Source organism: Protomyctophum parallelum (assembly GCF_964188405.1).
Source record: "Protomyctophum parallelum genome assembly, chromosome: 4".
In the NCBI taxonomy this organism is placed as follows: domain Eukaryota; kingdom Metazoa; phylum Chordata; class Actinopteri; order Myctophiformes; family Myctophidae; genus Protomyctophum; species Protomyctophum parallelum.
Window position 1 is genome coordinate 23753704 of NC_139700.1, and position 26890 is coordinate 23780593.

Genomic DNA, 26890 nt, shown 5'->3' on the forward strand with positions numbered 1-26890 from the left:
CCACCGGTTGGTTCCCAATGGGAACCGGTTCAGTTCTTTTTGGTTCTTAGTCCATGAGCCAGAGCTCCAAAATTGAAACATTAATTATGAATTGAGTGGGAAAAAATCACCATTAAACTTCACCAATTGAGTACTTACACGAAGACAATGATTTATTGTATTACAAATTTTACATTTTTAAATAGGCAAATGAGGCATTATGTAGGAAAAATATGCAATACTCAAAAATATGAAAAAGCTACTACTGTGGAAGGGTTATCATGTATTAATTTACTTGTATTGATCCTATAAACAATTTAATATAGGGTATAGTTTGCCCACCAATTATGGAGCTCTGGCTCTGGACTAAAAACCAAAAAGAACTGAACCGGTTCCCATTGGGAACCAACCGGTGGAAAAGGGGTCTCAGTGTGGAGGTTTATAACTGGTGGTTGAATGTGGCACACTGATTCAGATTGAACTTTATTGTCACATCAAAAGCTTACAGGCATAAAAGAGTGGGCAATTTAGTTTTGTACAAGGTTTACAAGGTAAACCAACATCTGATAACAAGACGGGCAGATGGCACAATGTCAAATATATATATAGTAGGAGCAATTTGAAATGTATACATATTAAAGGTGCATGTTTGAAATAGTAATAAAATAAAAGGCAGAAATGCTTCTTTTATGCACGTAGAGATACATTATACAAAATATCAGCAGATATAGAATATCATTATCTATGCAGTTAAGATATCACTTCGGTATCGGTCATCGTCACCTTCTTAAACGGACCATGCGCTCCGCGAACAAGTCTATCCCATACTGCCCCGGGTAGATCAGAACAAGTCTATCCCATACTGCCCCGGGTAGATCAGAACAAGTCTATCCCATACTGCCCCGGGTAGATCAGAACAAGTCTATCCCATACTGCCCCGGGTAGATCAGAACAAGTCTATCCCATACTGCCCCGGGTAGATCAGAACAAGTCTATCCCATACTGCCCCGGGTAGATCAGAACAAGTCTATCCCATACTGCCCCGGGTAGATCAGAACAAGTCTATCCCATACTGCCCCGGGTAGATCAGAACAGGTCTATCCCATACTGCCCCAGGTAGATCAGAACAAGTCTATCCCATACTGCCCCGGGTAGATCAGAACAAGTCTATCCCATACTGCCCCGGGTAGATCAGAACAAGTCTATCCCATACTGCCCCGGGTAGATCAGAACAAGTCTATCCCATACTGCCCCGGGTAGATCAGAACAAGTCTATCCCATACTGCCCCGGGTAGATCAGAACAAGTCTATCCCATACTGCCCCGGGTAGATCAGAACAAGTCTATCCCATACTGCCCCGGGTAGATCAGAACAAGTCTATCCCATACTGCCCCGGGTAGATCAGAACAAGTCTATCCCATACTGCCCCGGGTAGATCAGAACAAGTCTATCCCATACTGCCCCGGGTAGATCAGAACAAGTCTATCCCATACTGCCCCGGGTAGATCAGAACAGGTCTATCCCATACTGCCCCAGGTAGATCAGAACAAGTCTATCCCATACTGCCCCGGGTAGATCAGAACAGGTCTATCCCATACTGCCCCGGGTAGATCAGAACAAGTCTATCCCATACTGCCCCGGGTAGATCAGAACAGGTCTATCCCATACTGCCCCGGGTAGATCAGAACAGGGCGGCGGGTGAATTTGGGGAAGGGGGGAGCGACACGGGGCTGTGTAGGAAAGACTCGTTGGCATTTGCACCACCCTCTATAGTGCTTTGCAGTCGAGGGTGGAGCAGCTCCCATAACAGGTGGTGATGAAGCTCGTCAGGATGACCTCGATGGTGTTGTGGTAGGACGTCCTGACGATGCAGAGCTACAGTATGAAAACAACTCTACCTCCTCTGTGACACAGCAGTGTAGTATTGACAGTATAACATGTGGAATGCAGCCAGGCTAGCCTGCGCACACATTAACCTGGTCTAATTGTTGCACAGTTATTTAATAAATAATTCAGTGCATTTATATCTGTGTTTGTTACATTTTGTTTTACAAAGTTGGGAAAGTAATGTTTAAGTCAAGCCTTGATGTTGCCTTACACAAAATAATGATTCCAGACTCCACACAGTGAGGCATACAGCTTAATAGGTTATTACGTTTCTTTGTGGGGGGTATCGGATCGGTACTCTGTATCGGCAGATACTGGACCCCTATGTATCGAAATCGGTATCGAATGCTAAAAAGCCGGATCGGTGCATCCCTAGTAGAGACCACTTACCTTTTCTAGCAATCATGAAACCGATGGACAAGTGGTTAAGGCACGTACCATATACAGGCTCTGATTTAGCTTGACAGCGAGTCCCAGGTTCAATTCCCAAACCTGGCGGACTAAGAAAAAGTAATTGGTAGCAATCGGAGCAAACGGTCTCACTGACCACTTCATTCACCTGTAGGCTAACCACCTTCTTTTGTGTATCATCATCGGATGTCCAGCTTAGTGTCATGCAACCGAAATGTCAAATTGACCAGACCACCAAACATTGACCACTTCATTCTTTTGTAGGCTAATCTTGATTTCAAATCCCTGATTACTTCATTCTTTTGTAGGCTAATCTTAATTTCAAATCCCTGATTACTTCATTCTTTTGTAGGCTAATCTTGATTTCAAATCACTAACCACTTAATTCTCCTGTAGGCTAACCCTGACTTCAAAGATGACCGTGTGGAATCTAAAGGAGAGGTGAGTCAGCGTAATAACTTGTACTCTTACCTGTACCTCTGTGTTTCACTCTTAGGTCACATTCCCACCTAATACTTCGGTAGATGCGAATGGTTGGAGAAGTTGGGATTCTTGCATATTTAATTTGCTGCGGTTTGCCTTCACACTGTCATCCGCAGCAATTGGAAACGCAGCAGGGGGGACGGACAGAATATTGAATATTCTGTAGGCTATAATACACTGCAGTGTTTTTATGTGTTTCCTTAAGCAATTGATTAATGTACTCTTCCTCATTTCGATCAGGGCTTCAGTCTCCTCATTCGACCACGTCTATCCACGGTAACGGGACATTTTTGCGCTGCGTAAAATATGCCTTTTCCGTCTCCAACTGATGTTCAGCTCCTCACCCGCCACATTGTTTGCTTCATTTCCTTTATTTACTGCGGATTGCAGTGCGATTGGAAGCGAAGCGAAACCCCAGTTTTTGCTCGGAGTAGAATGCGGTTCTTTGATACGCATTATGATTCGAATGAGCCTTCACACCTGCCAAACGAAGTGCACTTTCTGACAATGCGCAGTAGGATTCGTTTTTATCGCAGCAAAGCTTTCTGGTGTGAATGTCACCTTACTGCTGTTGCTTGCTGCTATGACACCCCCTGGAGGTTTGTCTTATCTTAGCTTTCACATGATCAATACACAGCAGCTGCGACTGTAAACATATACAGTACATGTTGTGGTGTCTAAATGGTAAATGGTGCATTTATATAGCGCCTTTATCCAAGGCGCTTTTCATAGATTCACACACACATTCATACACTGATTGGCGGCGGAAACCATGCTAGCCACCAACCAGCACATCAGGAGCAATTAGGGGTTCAGTGTCTTGCTCAAGGAAACTTCGACACTAACTCTGGGGGAGCCCAGGTTCGAACTGGCAACCTTGCGGTTGCCATCCAGCCACTCTACCCATGAGCCATCTATAATTCAGTCTACTAACATCTGGTGCTCTGGGAAATAAATCCTATTTTCTTATATAATCACTATAGAGGAACTTAAAGGCCTTGTTCTTTCTACATTGAGGGGAGAAGGTGTTGGAATGGAAAGCGTTTCTGTGCAGTTGTACTCTTGTTTGAGTTCAGCTCTGGGCCCCTTTCTCTCTCACTCTGCTATGGTTACGCAATCCTACCAGTTCTTTGACACACCCGCGCGCACACACACATATACACACACACACACACACACACACACACACACACACACACACACACACACACACACATACAGTCATACACATACACACGCAAGCACACACAGACAGACAGACAGTTCTACGCAAGCATACGCACACACACAGACAGTTCTAAAACTAGTCGAGTCGAGTCTAAATTCAGACATTTCTCACAGCTCCTAGCTACCTTCCACCACATTTGTATTCTGCCTCTGCAACAGACACACGCAAACTCCTCACATGCGCACATGGCAAAAACACAGAGGGCCCCTTACATAACGTCTGTGTGTGTGTGTGTGTGTGTGTGTGTGTGTGTGTGGTGGGGGGCTAGCATAAGTGGAGGGAGGGAGGGGAGGTAGACAGACATGCTGTCTGCTCTGCTGTGCTAAGCTGGTGGGGTGAGTCACAAGACAAGTAGAAGAGAGGAGAGTGGGAAGAGAGAGACAGACTGACGGACAGATACTATCATCTATCTATATCATATCTCTGTATCTACATACAGCAGGTTAAGTCATGAGTCTAAAATAACCGCTCGGGACATTCAAATTGTCTCTGTAGATTTCCATCTGTAAAATGTATTCATGCCATGTGCGTGGAGGAAGATTCTGGCCAACGTCTTTTGTTTTTGAACAGTGTGTCTCTTAGAATTTATTTGGTGGGTAGAAACACAGTGACATCTGCTGCCAAAACCGATGCGAAGCATGGAAAACGCAAGCCGGAACTTCCGGAAGACATTTGTGATGCATCTGCTAATTTATAAGCGTAGCCCCACATACAGTGTATATATATATAAAATATCCTGTGTTTCAAATGTCTGTATGCAGAATGAGACGGACACTGGCTTCTCCAAGAGGAAACGTCAAGCAGCGGAGAAGATTGCTTACACCCTGGTGTCTGTCCCCGATGGTAACGATATCTCCTCTCTGTTTGAGTTGGATGCCACCACTCTGCAGAGAGCTGACTGCTTGGTCCCCAGGTGAGTGAGTCAGTCAGTCAGTCAGTCACAACTTCTGGAATTCTATCTTGTCAGATTTAGTGTCAAGGAATTGGCTTTAGAGATGAGACATTTCCAGATCTTCAATCTTGGAACAGAGTCTATGACTGCAGTAACGTTGTTGCACTGTAAACCTAAATCTGCTCTAACACATTTTGGGCGGGAACACCTTTTGGTGTTTTAAACATTATGTTATAATTTAGCTATTGAAAAATAGCAGATCTACAAGCTCATAGCGAGTGGCGCGCTATGAGCTATGTAGGTCTGCTATTTTTTTTAAATCTAGAAAATATTTATTTCAGAAAACTGGAGGATTTAGAAGATTCTTTTAAAATGTTGAGGTCAGGCCTAAATTGGTTAAGCAATGTGTGGTCATGGTCAGTAATATGTGGCATGCTTTCTCAGAAACTCCTACGTGAGGCTGAGACACTTGTGCACCAACACTTGGGTGACCAGCACCAACATCCCCATAGACATAGAAGAGGAGCGACCTGTCATGCTCAAGGTGAACGGACACACATATACGGTACACATGGTACATTGAACATAAGATTGATATGAATGTGACTAAATGTATTTTATTCATAACAGATTGGCACCTGCCCCACTAAAGAGGACAAAGAGGCATTTGCCATTGTGTCCGTGCCCCTGTCTGAGGTCAGGGACTTGGACTTTGCTAACGACGCCAACAAGGTCCTAGAGTCTACTGTGCGAAAGCTACGATATGGAAACATTGCTCAGAATGAGAGGAGGTGCGGTACAGTGGGTAGACGACGTCAATATTTTTGTGAATAAAAGCATGACACAAAACAGAAGTCTGATTTTCTTTGGCTCTTCATATTTTGTTAGGTTTGTGACCAAGCTCCTGGAAGACCTGGTTTTCTTTGTGTGTGCAGTAACAAACAACGGCCAGGATGTACTTTCGGTGGTCATCTCAAAACCCAACAGAGAGAGGCAGAAACTCATGAGAGAGCAGGACATCCTCGCCCAGGTCAGTACACTGTTGGTATTGAAGTATACTGTATGCACACGTCACTACCACCAAGTTGCACAGAGCACACACACACACACACACACACACACACACACACACAAACACACCACAAAGCTTTTGCGCATATGGTTTACTGTTGTATGTGCGGTCAAAGGGAGGGGCCGGTTAACTCATGCCTTCTTCCCTGTTCAACCTATCGCATGCCCTATGATCCCTGTCATGACCTCTACTGTTGCAGTACAGGTGTCAACCATGAAAATCAACATGCATCAATGAAAAGTTCCAGTTTGTTTTGTGTGTACAGGTTTCTTATTTCCTTCTGTGGGCCCGCTGTTTGGTTACAGATATTTGGCATCCTGGAGGCCCCATTCACAGACCAGGGGGAGGGTCCTATGCTCAAGCTAGAGGATCTGGGGGACCAGCGCTATGCTCACTTCAAGTACATGCTGAGGCTCTGCTACAGGGTACTACGCCATTCCCAACAGGACTACCGTAAGAACCAGGCATGTACAAGTCTAACCATTGCGGTACATCTACACACCTGACCTGGTTAACAGGTATATGAACAATGCTAATTGTAATTTGCTTTGCTGATGATCAGTCTAGACCTGGAAAAATGGGTTTATGATGGTTTATAATTTGGACTGGCTTAGGGAAAACGTAGGTGTACATTTAAAGGCAAATTTGCCCTTTAAATTACGCATAGACTTTCTAGCAGTGACTATTTTAGGCAGGCGAAAACATCGTTATGCTAGGCGTGCTCGTGAGCGTATATTCTGAGCCTCAGATTTACATTGGTTACCCATTTATTCCTTTTTGACTGTGTGTGTGCATGCATCCTCCTAACGCTGAACGCTGTCAAAGTATAGTAGTATACAGACACATTCCTGGTATGCTGTATATTTTATTTGCAATTCACACTTGTCAGGTGTGTGCAGGAGTGTCCAACCTTCAGTGTCCAAGCATCCGATGGTTTATGGATGTGCACATGGTGGTGTTAAAATAGTAGTTATAATCATAAAACGTAGTCCAAATGAAATCCAGTAATTCTGTGGATGAATGGCGCACAAATGTACGAGGCAAATGAGTACAGGCCCACTTCAAGCATTGACTTTATTAACAATGTTGTTGTAGTCATAGTTCTTTCCAGATTTAGCCTAATTGAAAGAAGCATAGACACAGAAGCATAAGCAGAAGCAGACGGAAGAGAATCAAATTGCAGATATTTCAATCGGTCTAGAATAAACCAGCTCCACAGATTCATGGCAGCAATGAGTAAAACGCTCCCAAAAACGATTTAGTCTCTCTGGGCCGTAGCTCAGCGGTCCAGGCACCTTGGCACCTTGGCACCTTGGCCGGTAGACAAATCGAGTTGTGCCTATAGGACTGTTGGTTTTGCAAACTTAAGTTAAAATCTGTACTGTTTATAACCACGTCATCATTGTGCTTCACAGGAGTATATAGCCAAAAAGTTCTCCATCATGCAGAAACAGATCGGCTATGAGATCCTTGCTGAGGACACCATCACAGCCCTGCTGCACAACAACCGCAAGCTCTTGGAGAAACACATCACCGCCAGGGAGATCGAGACCTTTGTCAGCCTGCTCAGACGGAACAGAGAGCCCAGGTCAGACACCAAAGCCTATTGAATATGTGTGGAAAGATTTGATATTTTAATTTATATACGTTAATATATGGATGCAGGATGTAAAAGAAAAAGAAGAAGAAAAAACACTCGTGTTAAAGGTATATTCAGTGATTTCACTTAATTCAAATATCACTTATTTTTTTGTTTTGTTGTGATAATCCTCCCTACTATAGAGTGTGCTGGCCATATAAGGAGTTCCTCCCTGTCCCCTGGGGGTCAAAAATCCTTAGGTTTCGTTTTTGACTCTCTATCCTGATTGGACGAAAGGCTGGGTCCCACAGCCAAAAACGAAACCTAAGGTTTTTTGAGTGAAATCACTGAATATACCTTTAAGTGAGGGGCGCTCTTATCATCATACATCATCACATTCCGTGCACAGCCAATCAAATCATCACATTCCGTGGTACACACTAGTGCTCTTCACCGGGCCCCCCGAAAATACCCGAGTGGACCTGATACCCGCACGGATCAGAGCTGTGTTTTATCATAATCACTCGGGCAGGGTCGGAATTGTCCGTATCCCCCGCGGACCTCGGGTCTGTCGATCATTATGTGTAATGACCGAGTGGATCCGTGAAGACCCAGGGGTGGACTGGCCACAGGACGTACCAGGCATATGCCCGGTGGGCCAGTCTGGGCCAAATGTTAAATTAGTAGTCTGTTGGTTGTGTATCATATATGTTGTACTGTAAATGTGGTGGTGTTAAGGGCTTGTATTTCAAGTATTAGTATGACCCTCGACCCGAAAAGTCAGTAGAGTACTGTATCTGCGCGCTGGTTGTGGTTGTGTTTAATGTGTTTAACGTCATTTAGGCTGGGATAACGGTAGTGTTGCAGCGACATGAACTACTGTTACTTCACTTGATGTGATGATTATGCTGGTTTAGGATCAGGTTGAGGATCAGCGGTGCAAGAGCGGTCCAAGAGCGTACCACGCAACGCAAGGCAAGCCCCATCCTGGCTTGCCTTGTGCTCATTTGAATGAAAACACTGGCGTGCAATTCTACTTTATATATCACGGATCCCGACAACAGTGTTGTAACATACCTCAAAGAGGCGAAAGCAAACTAGCAAAGCTCAAAGCAAATTAATATAAGAATGTTAAAGCAACCATGGCAACTCTCCTGCGTGGCCCCACAAATCGTGGATAAAGACGAGAGCAAAGTAGGAGTGGTTATATTATGTGTAAGTGCATTGAGTGTCGCGCCTTGTTAATATTCCATTCAGCCAAGACAGGCACATGCATCTGCTACAACTCTGATTGTGTAAAAAACAAATGATCCGTTTGGTTAATTTTAAATGCACGCACGCTGAGGAGATGAGAAGAGACGAGTCTCTTTAGTCCACTCACCCTCCGGCCTCCGCTGCAGCCTGCAGGGAACCTCTCTCTCTCTCTCTCTCTCTCTCTCTCGCTTTTATCATTACCATAAAATGGTAATTGGTCAATACGCCCGCTATATTATTTCATAAAGTCCACATTTAAGTCTCTCGGAATGTCGGAAATAATCAGATCTCGGTCGGGCTCGGCGCCACCATTTGAAAGAAAACTCGGAACAGGTCGAAATAGTCACCGATCCATTCGGGTTTGGTTTTCCTCTTTGAAAATGTTTTCGGAAAGGGGCCGGAATCTGCAAAATGTCACAGATTAATTTCGGGACTATTTGTTTTGGACCTGTGATGAGCTCTAGTACACATAGACACACAATAAGTCAATATTATGATATAAATATACGTATTTTTGAGGGGTGCTAGCCCCTCCTATGTCCAGCTTTTGGTGTGTGTGCACAAACACTTTGTCCTACACGAACATTAAAATGCCATTGACAATGAATAGTCAATTTTGACTGTTTGTGTAAACATTGAGTAACACAAACATTGATGACGAAGGTGAGGATGCAAATTGTGATTGGCCGGAAAGGCGGAATGAGATTATGTATGATGATGTACGATGATAAGAGTGCCCCTCACATAAACAAACACACAATCCTTTGTGTGTTCTGATGCTGATGGTAATGCATGAAGACTTTGTGACGGATTCATTTAACATGGTGAATCTACCATCTCAGATTCCTGGACTACCTCTCTGATCTCTGTGTGTCTAATAAGACAGCCATCCCAGTCACCCAGGAGCTCATCTGTAAATTCATGCTCAATCCCGCCAACGCCGACATCCTTATTCAGACCAGGTGAGTCACACGATGCTAGTTCATACCCGGGGATGTGTGTACCCAAACTACTCCGAGTCCTAACCAATAATGAACAATTAACCCATTTTGGGCGGGAACCCCTTTTGGTGTTGCATTATGTAATGCTTTAGCTATTGAAAAATTGCAAATCTACAAGCTCATAGCGCGCCACCGAGTGGCGTGCTACGAGATTGTAGGTCTGCTATTTTTGAAAAATTGTGAAAATGTGCCTCAAATTTGGAATATATTTTTTCAGAACGAACGTTTTCCAGGGGGTCCCTGGAACAACATATTTTCAGATCGGGTCGGAGGCCAATTACAGATCATTTTTGGGGTCCTTGACATGAAATATTGAGTGATATAGGCCTAGAAACATAGGTATTTCAGAAAACAGGATTTAGAAGACGACTTTTTTCCCAGGCCTAAATGGGTTAAACAGTTACCGTGAATTCCGAATGTTCCCCAGAGTAATCCCCAACACGGAGAACACCCTGCAGCTGGACACAGCCCTGCTGCAGCTGGACACGACCCTGCTGCCCGACGACCTGGAGGAGGAGGAGGTTTGGCTCTACTGGATCGACAGCCACAAGGAGCCTCATGGCAAATCCATCCGCCACCTGGCCCAGGACGCCAAGGAGAACCACAAGATGGACCTGGACATCATTACCTACTACAGGTGTGTGTGTGTGTGTGTGTGTGTGTGTGTGTGTGTGTGTGTGTGTGTGTGTGTGTGTGTGTGTGTGGTGCGATTCTATTAGTGTTCCCTGTGTGTCTTCTCTTCACACCACAACAGTTCCCTTTCAAATCTGCTGCATACATAAAGTCCTCAGTTAGTTAGTTAGTTAGTCCTCAGGTATTCAGTTCACTCAAATCCAGCTTTGTGGCTGATAAAATAAATAAATAATTATCAAAAGCGCCTGCAAAGGTGGTACTTAATTATGATTAATGAGTAACACGATTTTTATCGAATTAATCACAAATTCCTCCCTCCTCTCACCCTGTGCTGTAGGTACCAGTTGAACCTGTTTGCTAAGATGTGTCTGGACCGTCAGTATTTGGCCATCAACCAGGTGTCCACGCAGCTGCCCGTGGACCTAATCCTGCGCTGCATGTTTGACGACTGCCTGCCCTACAACCTGCGCGCGTCCTTCTGCCGCCTCATGCTGCACATGCATGTGGACCGCGACCCCCAGGAGGCCGTGGTGCCCGTACGCTATGCGCGCCTCTGGACGGAAATCCCCTCCAAGATCACCATCCACGAGTGAGCCTCTCCATTACCATGTGTATGATTCATTATGGGGTATTTGTGTGCTCACTGTTGGTGCATGTTTTTATAAGTTGGGTCATGGCTGTATGTAATGTATGTATGCGTCCACAGATACGAGTACGAGTTCACCGACACCTCAAGAGAGGAGAAGAAGAGGAAATTTTCCCAAACCATGGAGTTTGTTGAGGAATACCTCAAGGACGTGGTCAGCCAGCCCTTTCCATTTGGGGACAAAGAGAAGAATGAACTGACTCTAGAGGTAAAGTACATGAACCTCATCTATCGAACCTCCAAAAGGAGTATGTCACCTTAATCCACAATTCACTGTGGATAAAGATTGATTACTGGCAATTGTTATTGGATTATATATATTTTTGGAATGGTTACTTTATATGTGTAATCTTGATATTTCCCTTGCAGGTGGTGAATCTGGCTCGTAACCTGGTCTACTTTGGCTTCTATAGCTTCAGTGAGCTGCTGCGTCTCACACGCACCCTGCTGGCCATCCTGGATATTGTCCAGCACCCTCTGACCTACATAAACAAGCTCAACAAGAGCCCAGAGGCTGGTCAGTACCATAACCCATTTTGACCTGAGATCAGATTCTAAAAATGTCTGTTTGATTTTTCAAAAATAGCAGACCTACAAGCTCGTAGCGTGCCACTCGGTGGCGCGCTATGAGCTTGTAGATCTGCTATTTTTCAATAGCTAAAGCATAACATAATGCTAACACCAAAAGGGGTTTTATTTCCCTAAAGCCTGGAAGCAGGCACCACTTGACAATGGTCCAAATGACATGAGTGATGGAATGTATACAACCAAACCTGTCCGTCCTTTACAGGCAACAATGTGCTGCGTACAATCCACGGCGTTGGGGAGATGATGACCCAGATGGTGATGAGTAGAGGTCTCCCAAACAACCTCCCAGACTCACCTCCTTCTCTACGCCATGGGAAAGGCCATTTCCTGTCAGACAATGAGGACGTCATGGTGATGGACACCAAGCTGAAGATAATAGAGATTCTACAAGTAAGCACCACATTGATCCCCCAACAAATTAATTTTCCGAAAATAGCAGATACAAGCTCACAACGTGGCATGTTGTGACACATTGTGAGCTTACATATTGGCTATTTTTATAGGGACGCTAGGGATCATGTGCTTGATGATGTTAATATTTTTATTCATGTATTTATTTATTTTACATACAGTTATTTACTTTGGGTCCATTTTATTCTTCCCGTAGTTCATCCTGAGTGTGAGGTTGGATTACAGGATCACCTACTTATTGTCCATCTACAAGAAGGAATTTGGGGACAAGAATGTTGTTGATAACTCTGCCTCAATGTCCGAGTTCCCTTCCACGTCAGGTGAGACTCCATTTTTAATTTTTAGCTCTCTTTAACCCATTTTGACCTGAGATCAGATTCTAAGCTATGTTTCTGTCAGTCGTTCTTCGATTTTTCTAAAATAGCAGACCTACAAGCTCGTAGCGCGACACTCTGTGGCGCGCTATGAGCTTGTAGATCTGCTGTTTTTCATTAGCTAACATAATGCTAACACCAAAAGGGGTTCCTGCCCAAAATGGGTTAAGGTCAACCGCACCAATGCAAGTCCTTGCAACTGTCATTGGGATAATGGTTGCAAGTAGTTACATAAATGGGATAGCCCTAGAAAGGTGCAATTCTGGGAAATTGCAATTGTGGTTGCAATTTCTCTCGAGCGGCATCCCCCACAAATTACTGTATTTCCCATAGAGTGCTCTTGATGAAAATATGGACTTTCCCTGCTGAAGTCCCTTCTTTTGTCATTATTGGTACGACACAGGGTTGTTCATTTACTGTTTGAGGTGAACCACCGCACCCATACTGTACATAATTCACAGAATTTATGAGATTTCTTTTCATGTTTGTTTCATCTCCAGTGTCCGAGCCAGACATTGATGAGATTGCAGCCAAAGCTGACACCATGTTTGCTGGGAGGTAAATTAAGTGAATCAGGAAAAAGTTTAATCTGACCATGCTTGAATGATCAGACTCGACAAACTTCAATCATTACTATCTCAGCTATATAGGAAATACCACACACTGTACAATATTTGTATGTATCTGTCTCTGTCTGTCTGTGTCCTCTCAGCTCAGAGCTGAGTGCAGTGGAGCTGGATGATGAGGGTGGTCATATGTATCTGTCTCTGTCTGTCTGTGTCCTCTCAGCTCAGAGCTGAGTGCAGTGGAGCTGGATGATGAGGGTGGTCATATTGATATGTATCTGTCTGTGTCTGTCTGTGTCCTCTCAGCTCAGAGCTGAGTGCAGTGGAGCTGGATGATGAGGGTGGTCGCACATTTCTGAGGGTTCTGATCCACCTCATCATGCAGGACTACCCTCCTCTAGTGTCCGGATCTCTCCAGCTCATATTCAAACATTTCAGCCAGAGAGCTGAGGTCCTGCAGGCCTTCAAACAGGTAAATACTGTACTACTGTATCATCATATAGTTTGGATTAAAAAACATATCCCCAAAGGTGTGGAATTCTTAAACCTTAATCAGGACTAACTCGCTTTATTTCCTCCCAAAGAGTGATATGTTAGTTGGCTCTCAAACACCTTGGTCTCTCTCAATTAATCTGTATGCTTATTTCATTTCTCTTTTGTCTGTGTGTGCTTGGTGTGCGTGCATTTATGCTTGTGTCTATGTGCTGCCAGGTCCAGTTGCTAGTGTCGGAGCAGGATGTGGAGAACTATAAGCAGATCAAGACTGACCTGGACCAGTTGCGTCTGACCGTGGAGAAGTCTGAGCTCTGGGTTGAGAAGAATGGAGGTTTCAACCCGGAGGACTCAGGGGACAGGCAGGCCAAGGAACAGAACAATGAGGTGAAGTTGTACCATGTTTTTAACATTTAACACCAGAATGACCAAGGCAGTCATTTTCACCCGAAAGGGAAGAAAATGCCTGCACTCGATTCACGTCGACGAGGTAAATAAATTGTGTTGTGACAACGCTGAGGAAGGCCCACTAGGCCGAAACGTGTTCGCTGTTAAATAATAAATAAATACATTTATAATAATAATAATAAATTAATCATGTGAAAAGGACATGTATTGAGTGCTGGCATTTTCTTCCATTTCTGATGTATCATCGAGCCTTGCACCATGAAGGGTTTTTCTCTAACCTGGAGTGTTAGAGTGTTAGTGGTTGTCTGCTTCGGCAGTCTTTTTCTCCTCAGTCATTTTCACCTGACATTTAACAAATGACCTTCTTTAAACCCTTTAAATTTGATTCTTCACCAATCACCACACACTTGTTGAGTAAAACATTTGAGTGGAAATGGTTTATTTTGTTAAAATTATTCTTAAACAGCTCTATAATCGGATAGGACCCCTTTCTATAGACTAGAGTGTTCACAAATAACAAAGTGTTCAATAACAGGAGTCTCCATTTATATCCAGCTCTTTATTAAACAGAAAACGCATTTTCAGCTCGAGAACTCAGCCAAGATACAGATTAAATGAGTGAAATTGAAATGATAACACAATTAGCAGGCAATATTTGAACTGGAACACTATAAAAAATGAAGCTGATAAATGGGTACTCTCTCCTAATTGGCTGAAAATGTGTCACCTACCTGAACATGTACTTTAAAGAGCTGGAGAGACGGAGAGACCCCAGGCTGTGACTGAACAAACAACAAGCAATTGTGTAGTACTAACAGAATCTTTAATCTAAACTTGGTTATTACTACTAACAATCATTAGCCTAATGATTGTTACTATTTTCCATAGATGTAATTGAAGGATCAACAATGTTATCTTGTTAAGTGCCAGTACAGAATGTATTTCTGTACTGCACACCAGATTGTAGAAGTAGTGACTAAATACATTTGCTAAAGATCGGTATGTGTATGTTTTACAGGAGGTGATCCTGAGCCCAGTAACGAATGGGGATATTAAACCAATGATTGACAGTAATAAAGCAAACAACTACAACATTGTCAAAGAGGTAATCTCTGTTCTGTTATTTCATTGTGCACTTGTGTCTGTTTCAAGATTCAAAGATATTTGTTTGTCATGCTGTAGTTTTGTCATGCTATAGTTAAGCATGAAAGTCTATTGTGGTGTCATTAATGTTGTGAATGTGTGTGCGTGCCTCCCTCTGTCTGGTCATTAGATCCTACTACGTCTGAGTAAGCTTTGTTATCCTGCTAAGAAGAGCCGTGTTCAACAGCAGAGGCTGCTAAAAAACATGGGGGCTCACACTGTTGTATTGGACCTTCTACAGATCGATTATGAGAAGGTGAGCCTCTCCCCCTCTGACCCTCACTGAAATCCTCCTGAAATGTGATGCCTTTCTTCAGCTGTCTGCTTCTGCCTTTGAATCGTATCTCTCTTTGTCTGACTATATCAATTCACAGACGGATGAGAAGATGAATGAGATCATGACCCTGGCCCATACGTTTCTCCAGAACTTCTGCCGAGGGAACCCTCAGAACCAAGTTCTGCTCCATAAACACCTCTACCTGTTCCTTACCCCAGGGGTACGCTCAGCTCTGATCCTTCCACTTGTATGCTATTCTGAAGCCAAAACTTCTAAGGCCTCGCTGTACGCATATCTGCATGCACATGATGCTTATTAGTGATGATTTGTGAATGAGGATATTTCCTGGGTTGAACAGTCATGTATACTACATTAACATTAGTTATCAAGAGCAACAAGGGGAAAACATATAGCAGCATCAAAACCGGTCTTTATAATATTCATTACTATATTTGAGGTGTTGTAACAAGGTCTAAACTATTTCATACTTTTTTTGTCCCAATGACTCAACACAATGCATGTGTGTACCACTATTATATAAATATTATATTGTACAGAATATTGAACTATCACTACTTTTTTCATCCAGTTGTTGGAAGCTGAAACGATGCGTCACATCTTCATGAGCAACTACCATCTATGCAATGAGATCAGTGATCGTGTGGTCCACCATTTTGTCCACTGCGTCGAGACACACGGGAGACATGTTCAGTACCTTAAATTCTTGCAAACCATTGTGAAAGCAGATGGCAAATATGTCAAGAAGTGCCAGGACAAAGTCATGACAGAGGTGAGAATAATAACTTGTATCTTTGTCTATCAGTGTCATGTACAGCTCAAAATGTTGTCTGTACCAGGGTTTCAGTGTGATGCAGGGTAGGGGTAACTGTTCCTAAATTAATGTATAATCTGCCAATAACCATGATGCTCATATTCTTCTGTTTTGTAAATAATATGAAACCGTGTTGTGATGTAGAGCAATAGTTCTCGACCTGTGGGTCGGGACCCCAGGCCAATCTACAAGCTCACAATGCCTTGTACATCTGCTATTATCTGTGGAACTGATCCAAGGGCTTGTCAGGCTGGGGGGTCCCCAGTTGAAATACACATGTATAGCGACAAAAAGAGAATCAACCAGGTGCTCGATGGAGGTGCAAAAAAAAGTTGAGAACCACTGATGTAGAGTGTAGTGTGATATCTAGTGGCTGAATCTGTGTGTGTGTGTGTGTGTGTGTGTGTGTGTGTGTGTGTGTGTGTGTGTGTGTGTGTGTGTCCAGCTGGTCAACGGAGGCGAGGATGTGCTGGTGTTCTACAACGACCGCTCGTCCTTCCAGGTGCTGCTGCAGATGATGCGCTGTGAACGGGAGCGGGCGGACGAGGGCGGCGCCCTGGCCTACCACAACACTCTGGTGGAGCTGCTGGCCGCCTGCACCGAGGGCAAGAACGTCTACACCGAGCTCAAATGTAACTCTCTGCTACCTCTGGACGACATCGTTAAAGTTGTCACAGATGTCCACTGTATACCAGAGGTGAGGGTTGCAAACAGATTCATAGAACGGTACTGCCCATAGAATGCTACCAGAACCTGAAGACCATCTCTGTGGTTTACTGTTCAGTCACTCAAGTGCATCCTTTCTGCTGTCTTGTCGTGTAGGTGAAAACGGCCTACGTGAATTTTGTTAATCACTGCTACGTGGACACTGAGGTCGAAATGAAGGAGATCTACACTTCCAACCACATTTGGAAGCTTTTTGACAACTTCCTGGTGGACATGGCCAGTGTAAGGCTTTTTAGGATTTTAAAATGCTAATGTTAATCAATGTTAATACCTTAAAATATAACTTAAAGTCTATGTTTACAGTAATGGTACATTTCCTTGTTAGGGGCGCGCTCGCATATTACATGCATTGGATGATAGACTCATGAGGCTAGGGTGAAATTGCAAATGACAAAGGATTTTTGCTTTGCTTTTTGCTCGTTCAGGTGTGTAACAGCACCACCGACCGTAACCACGCAGACTTGGCCCTTGAGAAGTACGTCACAGAGACGGTGATGGCCATTGTCAAAGGCTTCTTCAGCTCCCAGTTCTCTGTGAACAACTCCAGCCTCCAGGTACCCTTCTTCTACACACAGCTGGAGTGTGGAGCGTGGAGAGAATGTTACAAATACAAGTTGGCCAAGGGCAGCCTTGGCCAACTTGTAACTTACTTATATAGTTGAGAGCAGTATAGTTTGAGAGAAGACTGCCTGCTTCAATGTATTCTCATCTGGAATGTGATGAAACAACATTTTTCCTTCAGCAGCAGGTACTTCAGTTGTTTATATTTGCCAATAAATGGATTTTGGGCTCTTGTATATGGAATATCTTTTTCTATACTGTAGTATATTGAACATACTGTAGTACACTGAAGCATGTACTTTAACTTTTAACCTTTAACACGCCAACCCTCAAACAGTATTGGTGTGTTGTTCTCTCTCACCTTTATACATCCTCCCATTCTCTACCAGGCAAACCAGCCCATCTTCATCCAGCTCCTGCAGTCTGCTTTCAGGATCTATAACTGCACCTGGATCACCTCGGCTCAGAAGGCAAACATAGAGAGCTGTATCAAAACACTGGCAGATGTTGGTGAGTGTTGAATATTGATGAGAGCAGAATGAGTAGGCCACAGCTTTGAGGACACTAAGAAAACACATTTTCCCAGCCTTATATATTAGGATTTTCTTTTTAAATTTGTTTCATGGTTGTGTGTACAGTATGTTGTGTATTGTTCTATGTCACAAGGTTGACCACAATGGAATCAAGCTTCAGCTTTTTTGTGTTTAGTCCATGTTGGCATTGTCTAAATTGACGACACTATTGCAATTTTTTAAACTGCCAATAAATTATACCATCTATCGGATCTATATCTAATAATACTGATCACATCTTAAGGTATATAAAATGAGTGCAGTCATGTCAACGTTACCTAAGTAAACTTATTTCCCCCCCCCCCCCCCCCCCCCATCCTCTTCCCCAGCCAAGGCAAGGTCCATAGCCATCCCTGTGGACTTGGACAGCCAAGTCAACACACTGTCTCTGAAGGTGCACAGCAACATGGTACAGCGGGCCGCCAAGGACTGGAGGATTTCAGCACGCACGCGGCCCCGCAAGGAGCCCTTGGGCGGACCCGACTACAAAAACATCATAGAGAAGCTGCAGGTACACACAAAGTCATCTTTATATTGTCCTATTGGTTTATTCCTAGGAGTGTCCCAGGCTGTATTCCATTTGAGCATTGCTTCCTGCAATATTTTTTTTTACTTTGTGTGTGTGTGTGTGTGTGTGTGTGTGTGTGTGTGTGTGTGTGTGTGTGTGTGTGTGTTGTGTGTATATATAGGGGGTTGTTGCCTGTCTAGAAGAGCAGTTCAGCCCAAAGGTGCATGCAGAGTTCTCTGTACTAGTGGACGTTCTACACAGCCCAGAGCTGCTGTTTCCAGAGGCTGCTCGCCTGCGCTGTGAGAGTGGAGCCTTCATGTCTAAGTACGTTATGTCCAAACTAAAGCCTTCACGACCTGCACCATCAAATGCACACACCAAAGGGTCGTGTGCGAGAGCAACAAGAAGAGGAAAGTTATTGCATACAGTCTATGATGCTGTCCCTTTAGTTATTGTGTAACGACTGCAGCCTTTTGCCAGGAAGCCATGTCGTCAGATGGTTTCCAATACCAACAATAATTTAGTGTTTGCACCAAACTCTCCTGTTGGTGGGTTAGCAGTGGTAGTTAGCTAAGCTGCCCTCTTGTTTTCCCTGTCCAACCAATCACATGACCCATACCCATGAATGCCCTGTGAACCCTGACCTTTAACCTTTAACACATGTATTGTGAAATAGCTGTACATTTGCCTACTTTGTACTTTTACATATTGTTTTTATTTATTATAACCATTATGACAAGCCTATTCGGTTACACTCTCAACCTCATTTTGAAACGCTGCCTACATGTTGCATTCTTTGTTGTACATGAATGTATGTAACTATGTCAAGCATACTTCTTGGTCATTAAGAATTGATGATTGATTGATTAATTCTGATTATATGTCATGCTCACAGACTAATCAAACATACAAAGAAGCTGATGGGCAAAGAGGAAAAACTTCGTATCAAGATCCTACAGACTCTCAGGGAGATGCTGGACAAGAAGGAAAGCTTTGAAGAACCTGTGAGTACTTAATGTAGAGCATCTCCAAAACGGGGGTTGAAGCCCTATGAAAAGAAGCTGGTGATATCTTAATTTGATCATCAGGTTTCGACTCTACGTTTCAATTGGGAATTAGAGGAAATTGTCTCTAGCCTGTCCTGCTGCCTCTCGGGGGTTTGGTGCATTTAGTACTGCGTTGATGTTAGCTTACTGCTTAGATCTGCCCTAGGTCTATGGGCTGGGAGAGAGTCGCTCATCAGTATGCTTTGAGCCTCGCCGTGTTACATAACACGAGGAGGCACTTGAGGACACACTGGGGGGGGGGGCTTTCACAACCTTTCATTGGCAGAGGCCTGTAAGGTTGAGTAGAGTTTTTGTGTGTTAGTGCCCTCCTGGGGGACCAGGGGAGGGGAGAAGCCCGGGCCATGACAAATTGTCATCCTTATAATTATCTTATTTAGAATGGTGCGGACGTTTGCTGCAGCCAACCAACCATTTTTTATGATTTCAAAGTTAGCTTTCATATAAAACGGAAAGCATCCAAACAGTAACTCGCTTACTTAATGGTGAAAGGTACATTTTCCGCCATCTTGTTGCTCATTTCAAATGATCATCTTAATTTGTATTACCCTGCCTGCCTTCGAAGAGATTAGTAGGATTTGGGTTATAAGCTTGAAATGGGGAGCATTGTGATTCAGTCAGTGGGCACCTGTTAATCACTCCCATTAGGTTTGAAACTACAACCTGCTTGGTACTGTTACAGAAGATTGGCTTAATTGGATGTTAAATATTGTATCTTTATTTTTGATGTATCTGGTATGCAATACACATACAGATGTTATATATATATATTTGATAATATAAATAAAAATGCATGTTGAAGTGAAAACAATAGCTCATGTCAAAGCCTTAAATGTTTGTGTGCAGATAAACAAAAGAAAATTTGTCTCTGCAGGGGAAATTGTTAAGAAAGTCTCTCCTCACGCGCTACTTTGGAAATCAAAGGCTTCACTCCAAATCAGACTTTGGAAGTGGGAACAGCTCATCAGGAGGCTTTGCCATCAAGCCATCATCTGGAGGTACTGAGAAACACAAGCAGTAACACCAGCAGTAGGTAGAAACACAAGCAGTAACACCAGCAGTAGGTAGAAACACAAGCAGTAACACCAGCAGTAGGTAGAAACACAAGCAGTAACACCAGCAGTAGGTAGCTCTTCACTGGAGGTACTGAGAAACACAACCAGTAACACCAGCAGTAGGTACTGTAGCTCTTCACTGCTGGGAAGAGCAACACACACCACAGCAGCACTCGGGTGCTCTTTTATTGTCTCAGGAAGACTTCTAATATACTGTGTAATATATATACAGGATGCAGTATATGATGAATTTTACACCGTAATATATCTGTTTATCTTTAAGAAAAGTTGACTATCATTTTTAGTAACCCGTAGTAACACGTTTCTTTGTCATTATACAAGCTCACGTCACGATGCGACGCATTGTGAAATTGAAAGTGAAATTGGTGTCTCTAGGTTTTATAGATGTTCAAAAATTAGCAAGAGCTGGTGAGCTGGTTAAATAATATTTCTTTGGAACACAGGTTTCCACCCAACATTAAAAATATACTAGCGTAGCATATACAAAGTATATATGATTAATATTACACTTCCACACAGGAGGGTCCCCAGTGGTGGACTCTGACAAGCCAGGCAGTAGTATGACGGAGATTCAGTGTCTGCTAGACAATGTCGGGGCATCAGAGCTTGTCATTGACCTCATCGTCAACACCAAGAACCACCGTGTGTTTGAAGAGAGCCTCCTTCTGGGCATCGCCCTCCTCAAGGGTGGAAACACACAGATACAGGTACACAGTCAACTCTAGAGTGTCGCAGAAATGGACCCATAAAGGTCAATGGACAGTTGGGGACCCATAAAGGTCAATGGACACATGTGCATGTGCCACACGGTGTGGCACATGCACATTATCAAACCCAACATTGATTAAACTGCAAGCCAGTGCATAAATAATGACGAAGTTCAGGCACGCTGATTCAGAAGTTGTGTGAGTTTGCCAGTAGTTTATTTTTTCACTCTTCCATCCTCCCAGAACTCGTTCTACAACCAGCTGCACAAACAGAAAAAGTCTGAGAGGTTTTTCAAGGTTTTCTACGACCGTATGCAAATGGCCCAGCAGGAGATCCGATCCACTGTGTCTGTCAACATGTTTGATGGACCTGTCAGCAGCAGCAGGATAAGAGACGATTTCAGTGACGCTACTACTGGTATCAGGTTCAAGAAAGGTACAGTCACTTTCTGATTCTGATTGGTCAATCGCTGAATTCAGCGGTGTGTTATTTCTTGATAAGGACAGCTAACTGCTGTATAACAGACCGCGGTGCTGCCTAATCAAAGCCCCAGAGCACCTGCTGCGTTGCTTGGATTTTATATCGTATCCAACATGACAGCCATGTACACAACAATGTAATTTAACACACAATGTAATTTACTACTAAGCGTTGCTCTCGAAAATGTATTTAAAGGACAACTTTAGTTTTTTTCTACCAAGGTTCATGTTTTAGGTTGTTATTAGAGAAAGTAAAAGATGAGTGTTCATTCTTTTTCATTTGCTGTTTTCTTTTGTTTTAGGGATTTTAGCTGTTTTTGACAGGGGGGCGGGGGCATTCGAGCATGGGGCTAAATATGTATTTCTTTACAAAATGTTATAGCGATTTATTTTTTTATTATTTACTATAGTCCTACTAGACCCCAGGAAATTACATCTGGCCACAGAATATCACAGGATCTACTGAATGTGAAGGTAGCCTACTGGGGAGAAGCCACACTGTGTATCATAGGCTCAATATGTCAGTTTGCCACATTCAGTAGATCCCGTGATCTTTTGTGGACAAATGTAATTTCTTGGGACTATAGTATAGTAGGACTATAGTAAAGAATAAAAAAGAAATCGCTATAAAATTTTGTAAAGAAATACATATTTAGCCCCATGCTCGAATGCCCCGCCCCCCTGTCAAAAACAGCAAAAATCCCCAAAACGAAAGAAAGCAGCAAATAAATAAATAAATACACTCACCTTTTACTTTCTCTAATAACAACCTAAATCATGAACCTTGGTTGAAAAAAACTAAAGTTGCCCTTTAAAAACATTTGAAGCGAGAAATAGACGATATAGTTACCATGTGGGGGTCCCTGTACTGTACTGTACTGTACTGTACTGTACTGATACACCTGAAATCATCATATATACAGTTAATATGTATGTGTGTGTTAGGCTGCACAACAGTGACACTTGGTTTTGAAAACCAATCAAATGCAAAAATGTCGCACCACATTTTTAAGTTGTTGCACCACTTAAAAATTTATTGTATTTGATCAACACTTACTTTACCCACATAAACTCTGAGATGGATACAGTAAAGGTGACTCTCCACCAAAAATACTCTTTCCAACTCCAACAGAGTGCAACAGACTAGCATTAGTTCAGCACAAACTAGGACGGCCGATTTTGCGCATGCAAATAATAAGTAGCCTGCAGCACAGTGCAACAGTGTTGCCAGTCTTGCCAGGTCTGCTCATTATAAGCAATGTTGTTTTCCTGTAAAGTCGCTTAAGTATTAATAGTTGCGGGTTGCTTTTGTTTGGGCTTGTTTCTGACTTTCCGAAGTGTAGTTGCCTTTTTGGGCTTGCTTTCAAGATTATTTTTGAAAATAGCTGATGTAATTGGGCTCAAGTGGTGAAACTGGTCGCTTCTGTTGGGCTTGCCGTTACACTAAAGCCCTAACCACACCAAAGGGTCACCATGCAACTCCTTGGGTCCAAGCAGTTGCAAGGAGTTAACGCTGAAACCGTCTTGACCCTTTTGGCGTGGTTTGGGCCATTGAATTCCATGCGTTGAATCACTTGAGTCAACGTGCAACAAGACATATCACACCGCAGGGACAACGCTAAAACCGTCTTGACCCTTTGGTGTGGTTAGGGCTTAAAGCCAAGCGAGGCCAAGGAGGAGCGAATCATAAGCCAGTATTATAAAGCCTGAATGACCATGAGGTCGATCGTAGATTCCTTGACCCCGCCCTAATTCTGTCTGACCTCTGTGCGCTATAGGGAAGGACTCAGGTCTTCACATGAGGGAGGACATGCGGGGCCAGTTGAAGGAGGCTTCTTGTGCAACCTCAAAGGCCTTCTGTGCCTTCAGGAAGGAGCTGGACACAGAGCTGGAAGGTCTTGGTCAGATCTGCGAGGTGTTTGGGACAGAGGAGGCCGTAGTGGAAGTTCAGATGAGCCCTGCCATCACCATCATGCAACCCATCCTGCGCTACCTGCAGCTACTCTGTGAGAACCATAACCCAGACCTGCAGGTAATGGTTGTGGGTCCCGACCCACAGGTTGAGAACCACTGCTCTACCTTGTGTACTTTGAAAACACAGCTAGAACAATGCTTGAAATGTCTTAAAACAAGTGACCAGGCATTGATGCTTTTAAAATCTTATGTCAAATTAGTCTTTAAACATTGTTTAGGTATTGGACTTTAGTAGGTATTTGGGTTCTTAGTTAAAATGGGTATGGCATTCTTAAACACCACAACATCAACATGACAAAAAATGCTAATGCTATTATTAATATTACTCTATCATAACTGCTGTAGTTAGAAACGGAACTGCATAGATATTACTATTATAAGGGCATGCGTCTTGGTTGATATTCAAGCAATATTACACGAGAGGGTGTGTGCGCGTTATCACGATTCTTTGCACGCCAGTGATGTGGTCAGGAACAAGGCAGAGCCGAGTTACGCAAGCATCACTGAACTGAACTGTTGTATAATTGTATTTTCTGTTCTGAATCCAGAACTTTCTGCGAAACCAGAACAACAAGACAAACTACAACTTGGTGTGTGAGACACTCCAGTTCCTGGACTGTATTTGTGGCAGCACCACCGGAGGCCTGGGGCTGCTGGGTCTCTACATCAATGAGAGCAACGTGGACCTTGTCCGCCAGACTCTGGAGACCCTCACTGAGTACTGCCAGGGACCCTGTCATGAGAATCAGGTAGGAACCACATTACTTGGTTTTCACTAAATGAAATACTCGTGGCTCCCCCCAACACACACACACACACACACACTCTTATGTTATTCGTTATTGATTTGTCAAACAATACACACTGCCACACTGCAATTCTTATGAGACATGCTGTTCTGAAGTGATGTGAAATCAACCGTGGTCCCTCTTATTGTAACCAGTCCTGTATAGTCAAGCATGAGTCGAATGGTATTGACATAATCATCTCGCTGATCGTCAATGACATCAACCCCCTGAGCAAGCATCGGTTGGACCTGGTCATGGAACTTAAGGTAAGAAACCCCTGTCTCTCCGAGAGCCCATGAAATGATAGTAGTAGTAATCTCCCATGTAGATTAAAAAAAAAGGAAAATAGGATTACGTATGGGAATGACACTGTATACTGTATTTTGTAATTTCTCTCAATTACACAGTCTCAGGTTAATATCTGATGCATGATTCCGTGATAGTCGGGAGTCTGTCATCTATGCAGTGTACAGTTATTTTGCTTGTAAACGCCACCTCTGTCTTGTAGAACAACGCCTCCAAGTTGTTGCTGGCCATCCTGGAGAGTCGCCAAGACGGTGAGAACGCAGAGAAGATACTGTTCAAAATGAGACCCAATGAACTCGTAAGTGCCGACACAGGATGCACACATGCATCCACAATGTGCTGTGTCAAACAGGTCTGTTTTCTGTTGAATGCAAGTGGATTTTGAATTGCAGAGCCTCTGTGTTGACAGGTGGATGTGATGAAGGAGGTCTATGGTCAGGGAATGGAGGGTGATGCAGACGAGGAGAACCAAACTGACCAGATTAAACCTAGAGACGTTGGACATAATATCTACATTCTGAGTCACCAGGTAGGAAGTGTGTGTGCTTGTGGGGCTGCATGATTATTGCTAAAATTATAATCGCAGCAATTTAGCTTGCTATTGAAATGACATGCTGGTTGTGGAGTTGGATTGTACATTGTTCTGGTTTGTACCCCTTTGCAAGATGCAACAGATGGCCAAATAAGATTCCAAATGACATCATAATGAAATGTAAAATCACCATTTATGATTACTTTTGATCAACTGTGCAAACCTGTATGTGTGTAGATTGTGTAAAGTGCTGTGACACACTCACACACGTGCAAGCGCACGCACGCATGAACACACACACACACACACACACACACACACACACACACACACACACAGCACACACACACCTGGTGAATGTATATCTATAAATAAAAATGCTTTCTAACCAAAGCAAAAGCAAACTGTTTCCAGTTGTGTGTTTGAGCTGATCATGTGGTGAGACCATAATGTAGTAAAGTGTTATAGTAAAGTATTGTTTAATTTTCCTGCTTCCTAGTTGGCCAGACACCATAAAACCCTTAAGCAGAGCCTGAAGCCGGGCACCGTGTGTGTGCTGGGGGGAGGGCCGTATCCGCACCATGAGGGAGACGATGCTCTTGATTTCTATGCCAACCACACCGCTCAGATAGAGGTAGGTCTTGGCATGGCATCACACGTCTCTATCCAAAGCATCCACCAAATACCAGACCGTTTTTATCTATCACAATTTAGTTTGGGAGTTGTGTTGTGTCCCATGACCTGGTAGGATCTTCCATAGCAAATTGGTCTCAGGTGAAGAGCCATGCTGTAAACTAATCTAATAGTTTGACTGTAGTAACATGACATGACATGACACATGGTAATGACACATGATATGTTTACATCTGCCAGATTGTGCGTCATGACCGCACCATGGAACAGATAGTATTTCCTGTCCCAAACATCTGTGAGTACCTGACGGAGGAATCACAGACACGCGTGTTCACCACCACAGAGAGAGATGACCAGGGCAGCAAGGTCAATGACTTCTTCCAGCAGTTTGACAACCTCTATAATGAGATGAAGTGGCAGAAGAAGATCAGACGTAAGTCCCTGAATTGTGCAATGAGACTTCTACAACAGGATGATTATAGTTTTATGCCTGCATAATGCCTGGGTGCCATTATTTACATAATAAATTGTTAGGCCAACTCCTACTCAGTGTGTTTCTGCATAATTGTATGTGTATTTTTGTATGACTGTGCAGTGTGCATGCTTGTGTACGTCCTTTACTAAAGCATCGTCTTATTGTCTTTAATAAAAGGGAATCCAGCTCTCTTCTGGTTCTCACGGCACATTTCCCTTTGGGGGAGTATCTCCTTCTACTTGGCCTGCCTGCTCAACATCGCCGTGGCTGTTTTCTACCCCTTCGGTGATGATGGTGATGAGGGTGAGTAACTAGAGAGTAACGATCGATGC

General features: G+C 43.5%; 1 protein-coding gene across 1 annotated transcript in view; it reads left to right on the forward strand.

Moving 5' to 3' along the window:
* itpr2 (inositol 1,4,5-trisphosphate receptor, type 2) overlaps nucleotides 1-26890 on the forward strand; it is a 46055-nt gene that overhangs the window by 9724 nt on the left and 9441 nt on the right. The window contains exons 10-48 of the mRNA XM_083763477.1: nucleotides 2674-2718; nucleotides 4750-4901; nucleotides 5325-5424; nucleotides 5511-5671; nucleotides 5769-5910; nucleotides 6258-6416; nucleotides 7368-7540; nucleotides 9628-9747; nucleotides 10214-10423; nucleotides 10757-11008; nucleotides 11126-11273; nucleotides 11435-11582; nucleotides 11856-12043; nucleotides 12261-12384; nucleotides 12939-12996; nucleotides 13311-13476; nucleotides 13716-13883; nucleotides 14923-15009; nucleotides 15178-15303; nucleotides 15422-15544; nucleotides 15914-16114; nucleotides 16602-16853; nucleotides 16979-17104; nucleotides 17308-17436; nucleotides 17833-17953; nucleotides 18345-18526; nucleotides 18705-18847; nucleotides 19419-19527; nucleotides 20462-20585; nucleotides 21183-21370; nucleotides 21614-21806; nucleotides 23629-23882; nucleotides 24373-24573; nucleotides 24768-24878; nucleotides 25121-25216; nucleotides 25328-25447; nucleotides 25950-26084; nucleotides 26324-26516; nucleotides 26736-26861. Coding sequence (XP_083619603.1) covers nucleotides 2674-2718; nucleotides 4750-4901; nucleotides 5325-5424; nucleotides 5511-5671; nucleotides 5769-5910; nucleotides 6258-6416; nucleotides 7368-7540; nucleotides 9628-9747; nucleotides 10214-10423; nucleotides 10757-11008; nucleotides 11126-11273; nucleotides 11435-11582; nucleotides 11856-12043; nucleotides 12261-12384; nucleotides 12939-12996; nucleotides 13311-13476; nucleotides 13716-13883; nucleotides 14923-15009; nucleotides 15178-15303; nucleotides 15422-15544; nucleotides 15914-16114; nucleotides 16602-16853; nucleotides 16979-17104; nucleotides 17308-17436; nucleotides 17833-17953; nucleotides 18345-18526; nucleotides 18705-18847; nucleotides 19419-19527; nucleotides 20462-20585; nucleotides 21183-21370; nucleotides 21614-21806; nucleotides 23629-23882; nucleotides 24373-24573; nucleotides 24768-24878; nucleotides 25121-25216; nucleotides 25328-25447; nucleotides 25950-26084; nucleotides 26324-26516; nucleotides 26736-26861 — 5854 coding nt within the window. The remainder of the gene's footprint in view (nucleotides 1-2673; nucleotides 2719-4749; nucleotides 4902-5324; nucleotides 5425-5510; nucleotides 5672-5768; nucleotides 5911-6257; nucleotides 6417-7367; nucleotides 7541-9627; nucleotides 9748-10213; nucleotides 10424-10756; nucleotides 11009-11125; nucleotides 11274-11434; nucleotides 11583-11855; nucleotides 12044-12260; nucleotides 12385-12938; nucleotides 12997-13310; nucleotides 13477-13715; nucleotides 13884-14922; nucleotides 15010-15177; nucleotides 15304-15421; nucleotides 15545-15913; nucleotides 16115-16601; nucleotides 16854-16978; nucleotides 17105-17307; nucleotides 17437-17832; nucleotides 17954-18344; nucleotides 18527-18704; nucleotides 18848-19418; nucleotides 19528-20461; nucleotides 20586-21182; nucleotides 21371-21613; nucleotides 21807-23628; nucleotides 23883-24372; nucleotides 24574-24767; nucleotides 24879-25120; nucleotides 25217-25327; nucleotides 25448-25949; nucleotides 26085-26323; nucleotides 26517-26735; nucleotides 26862-26890) is intronic.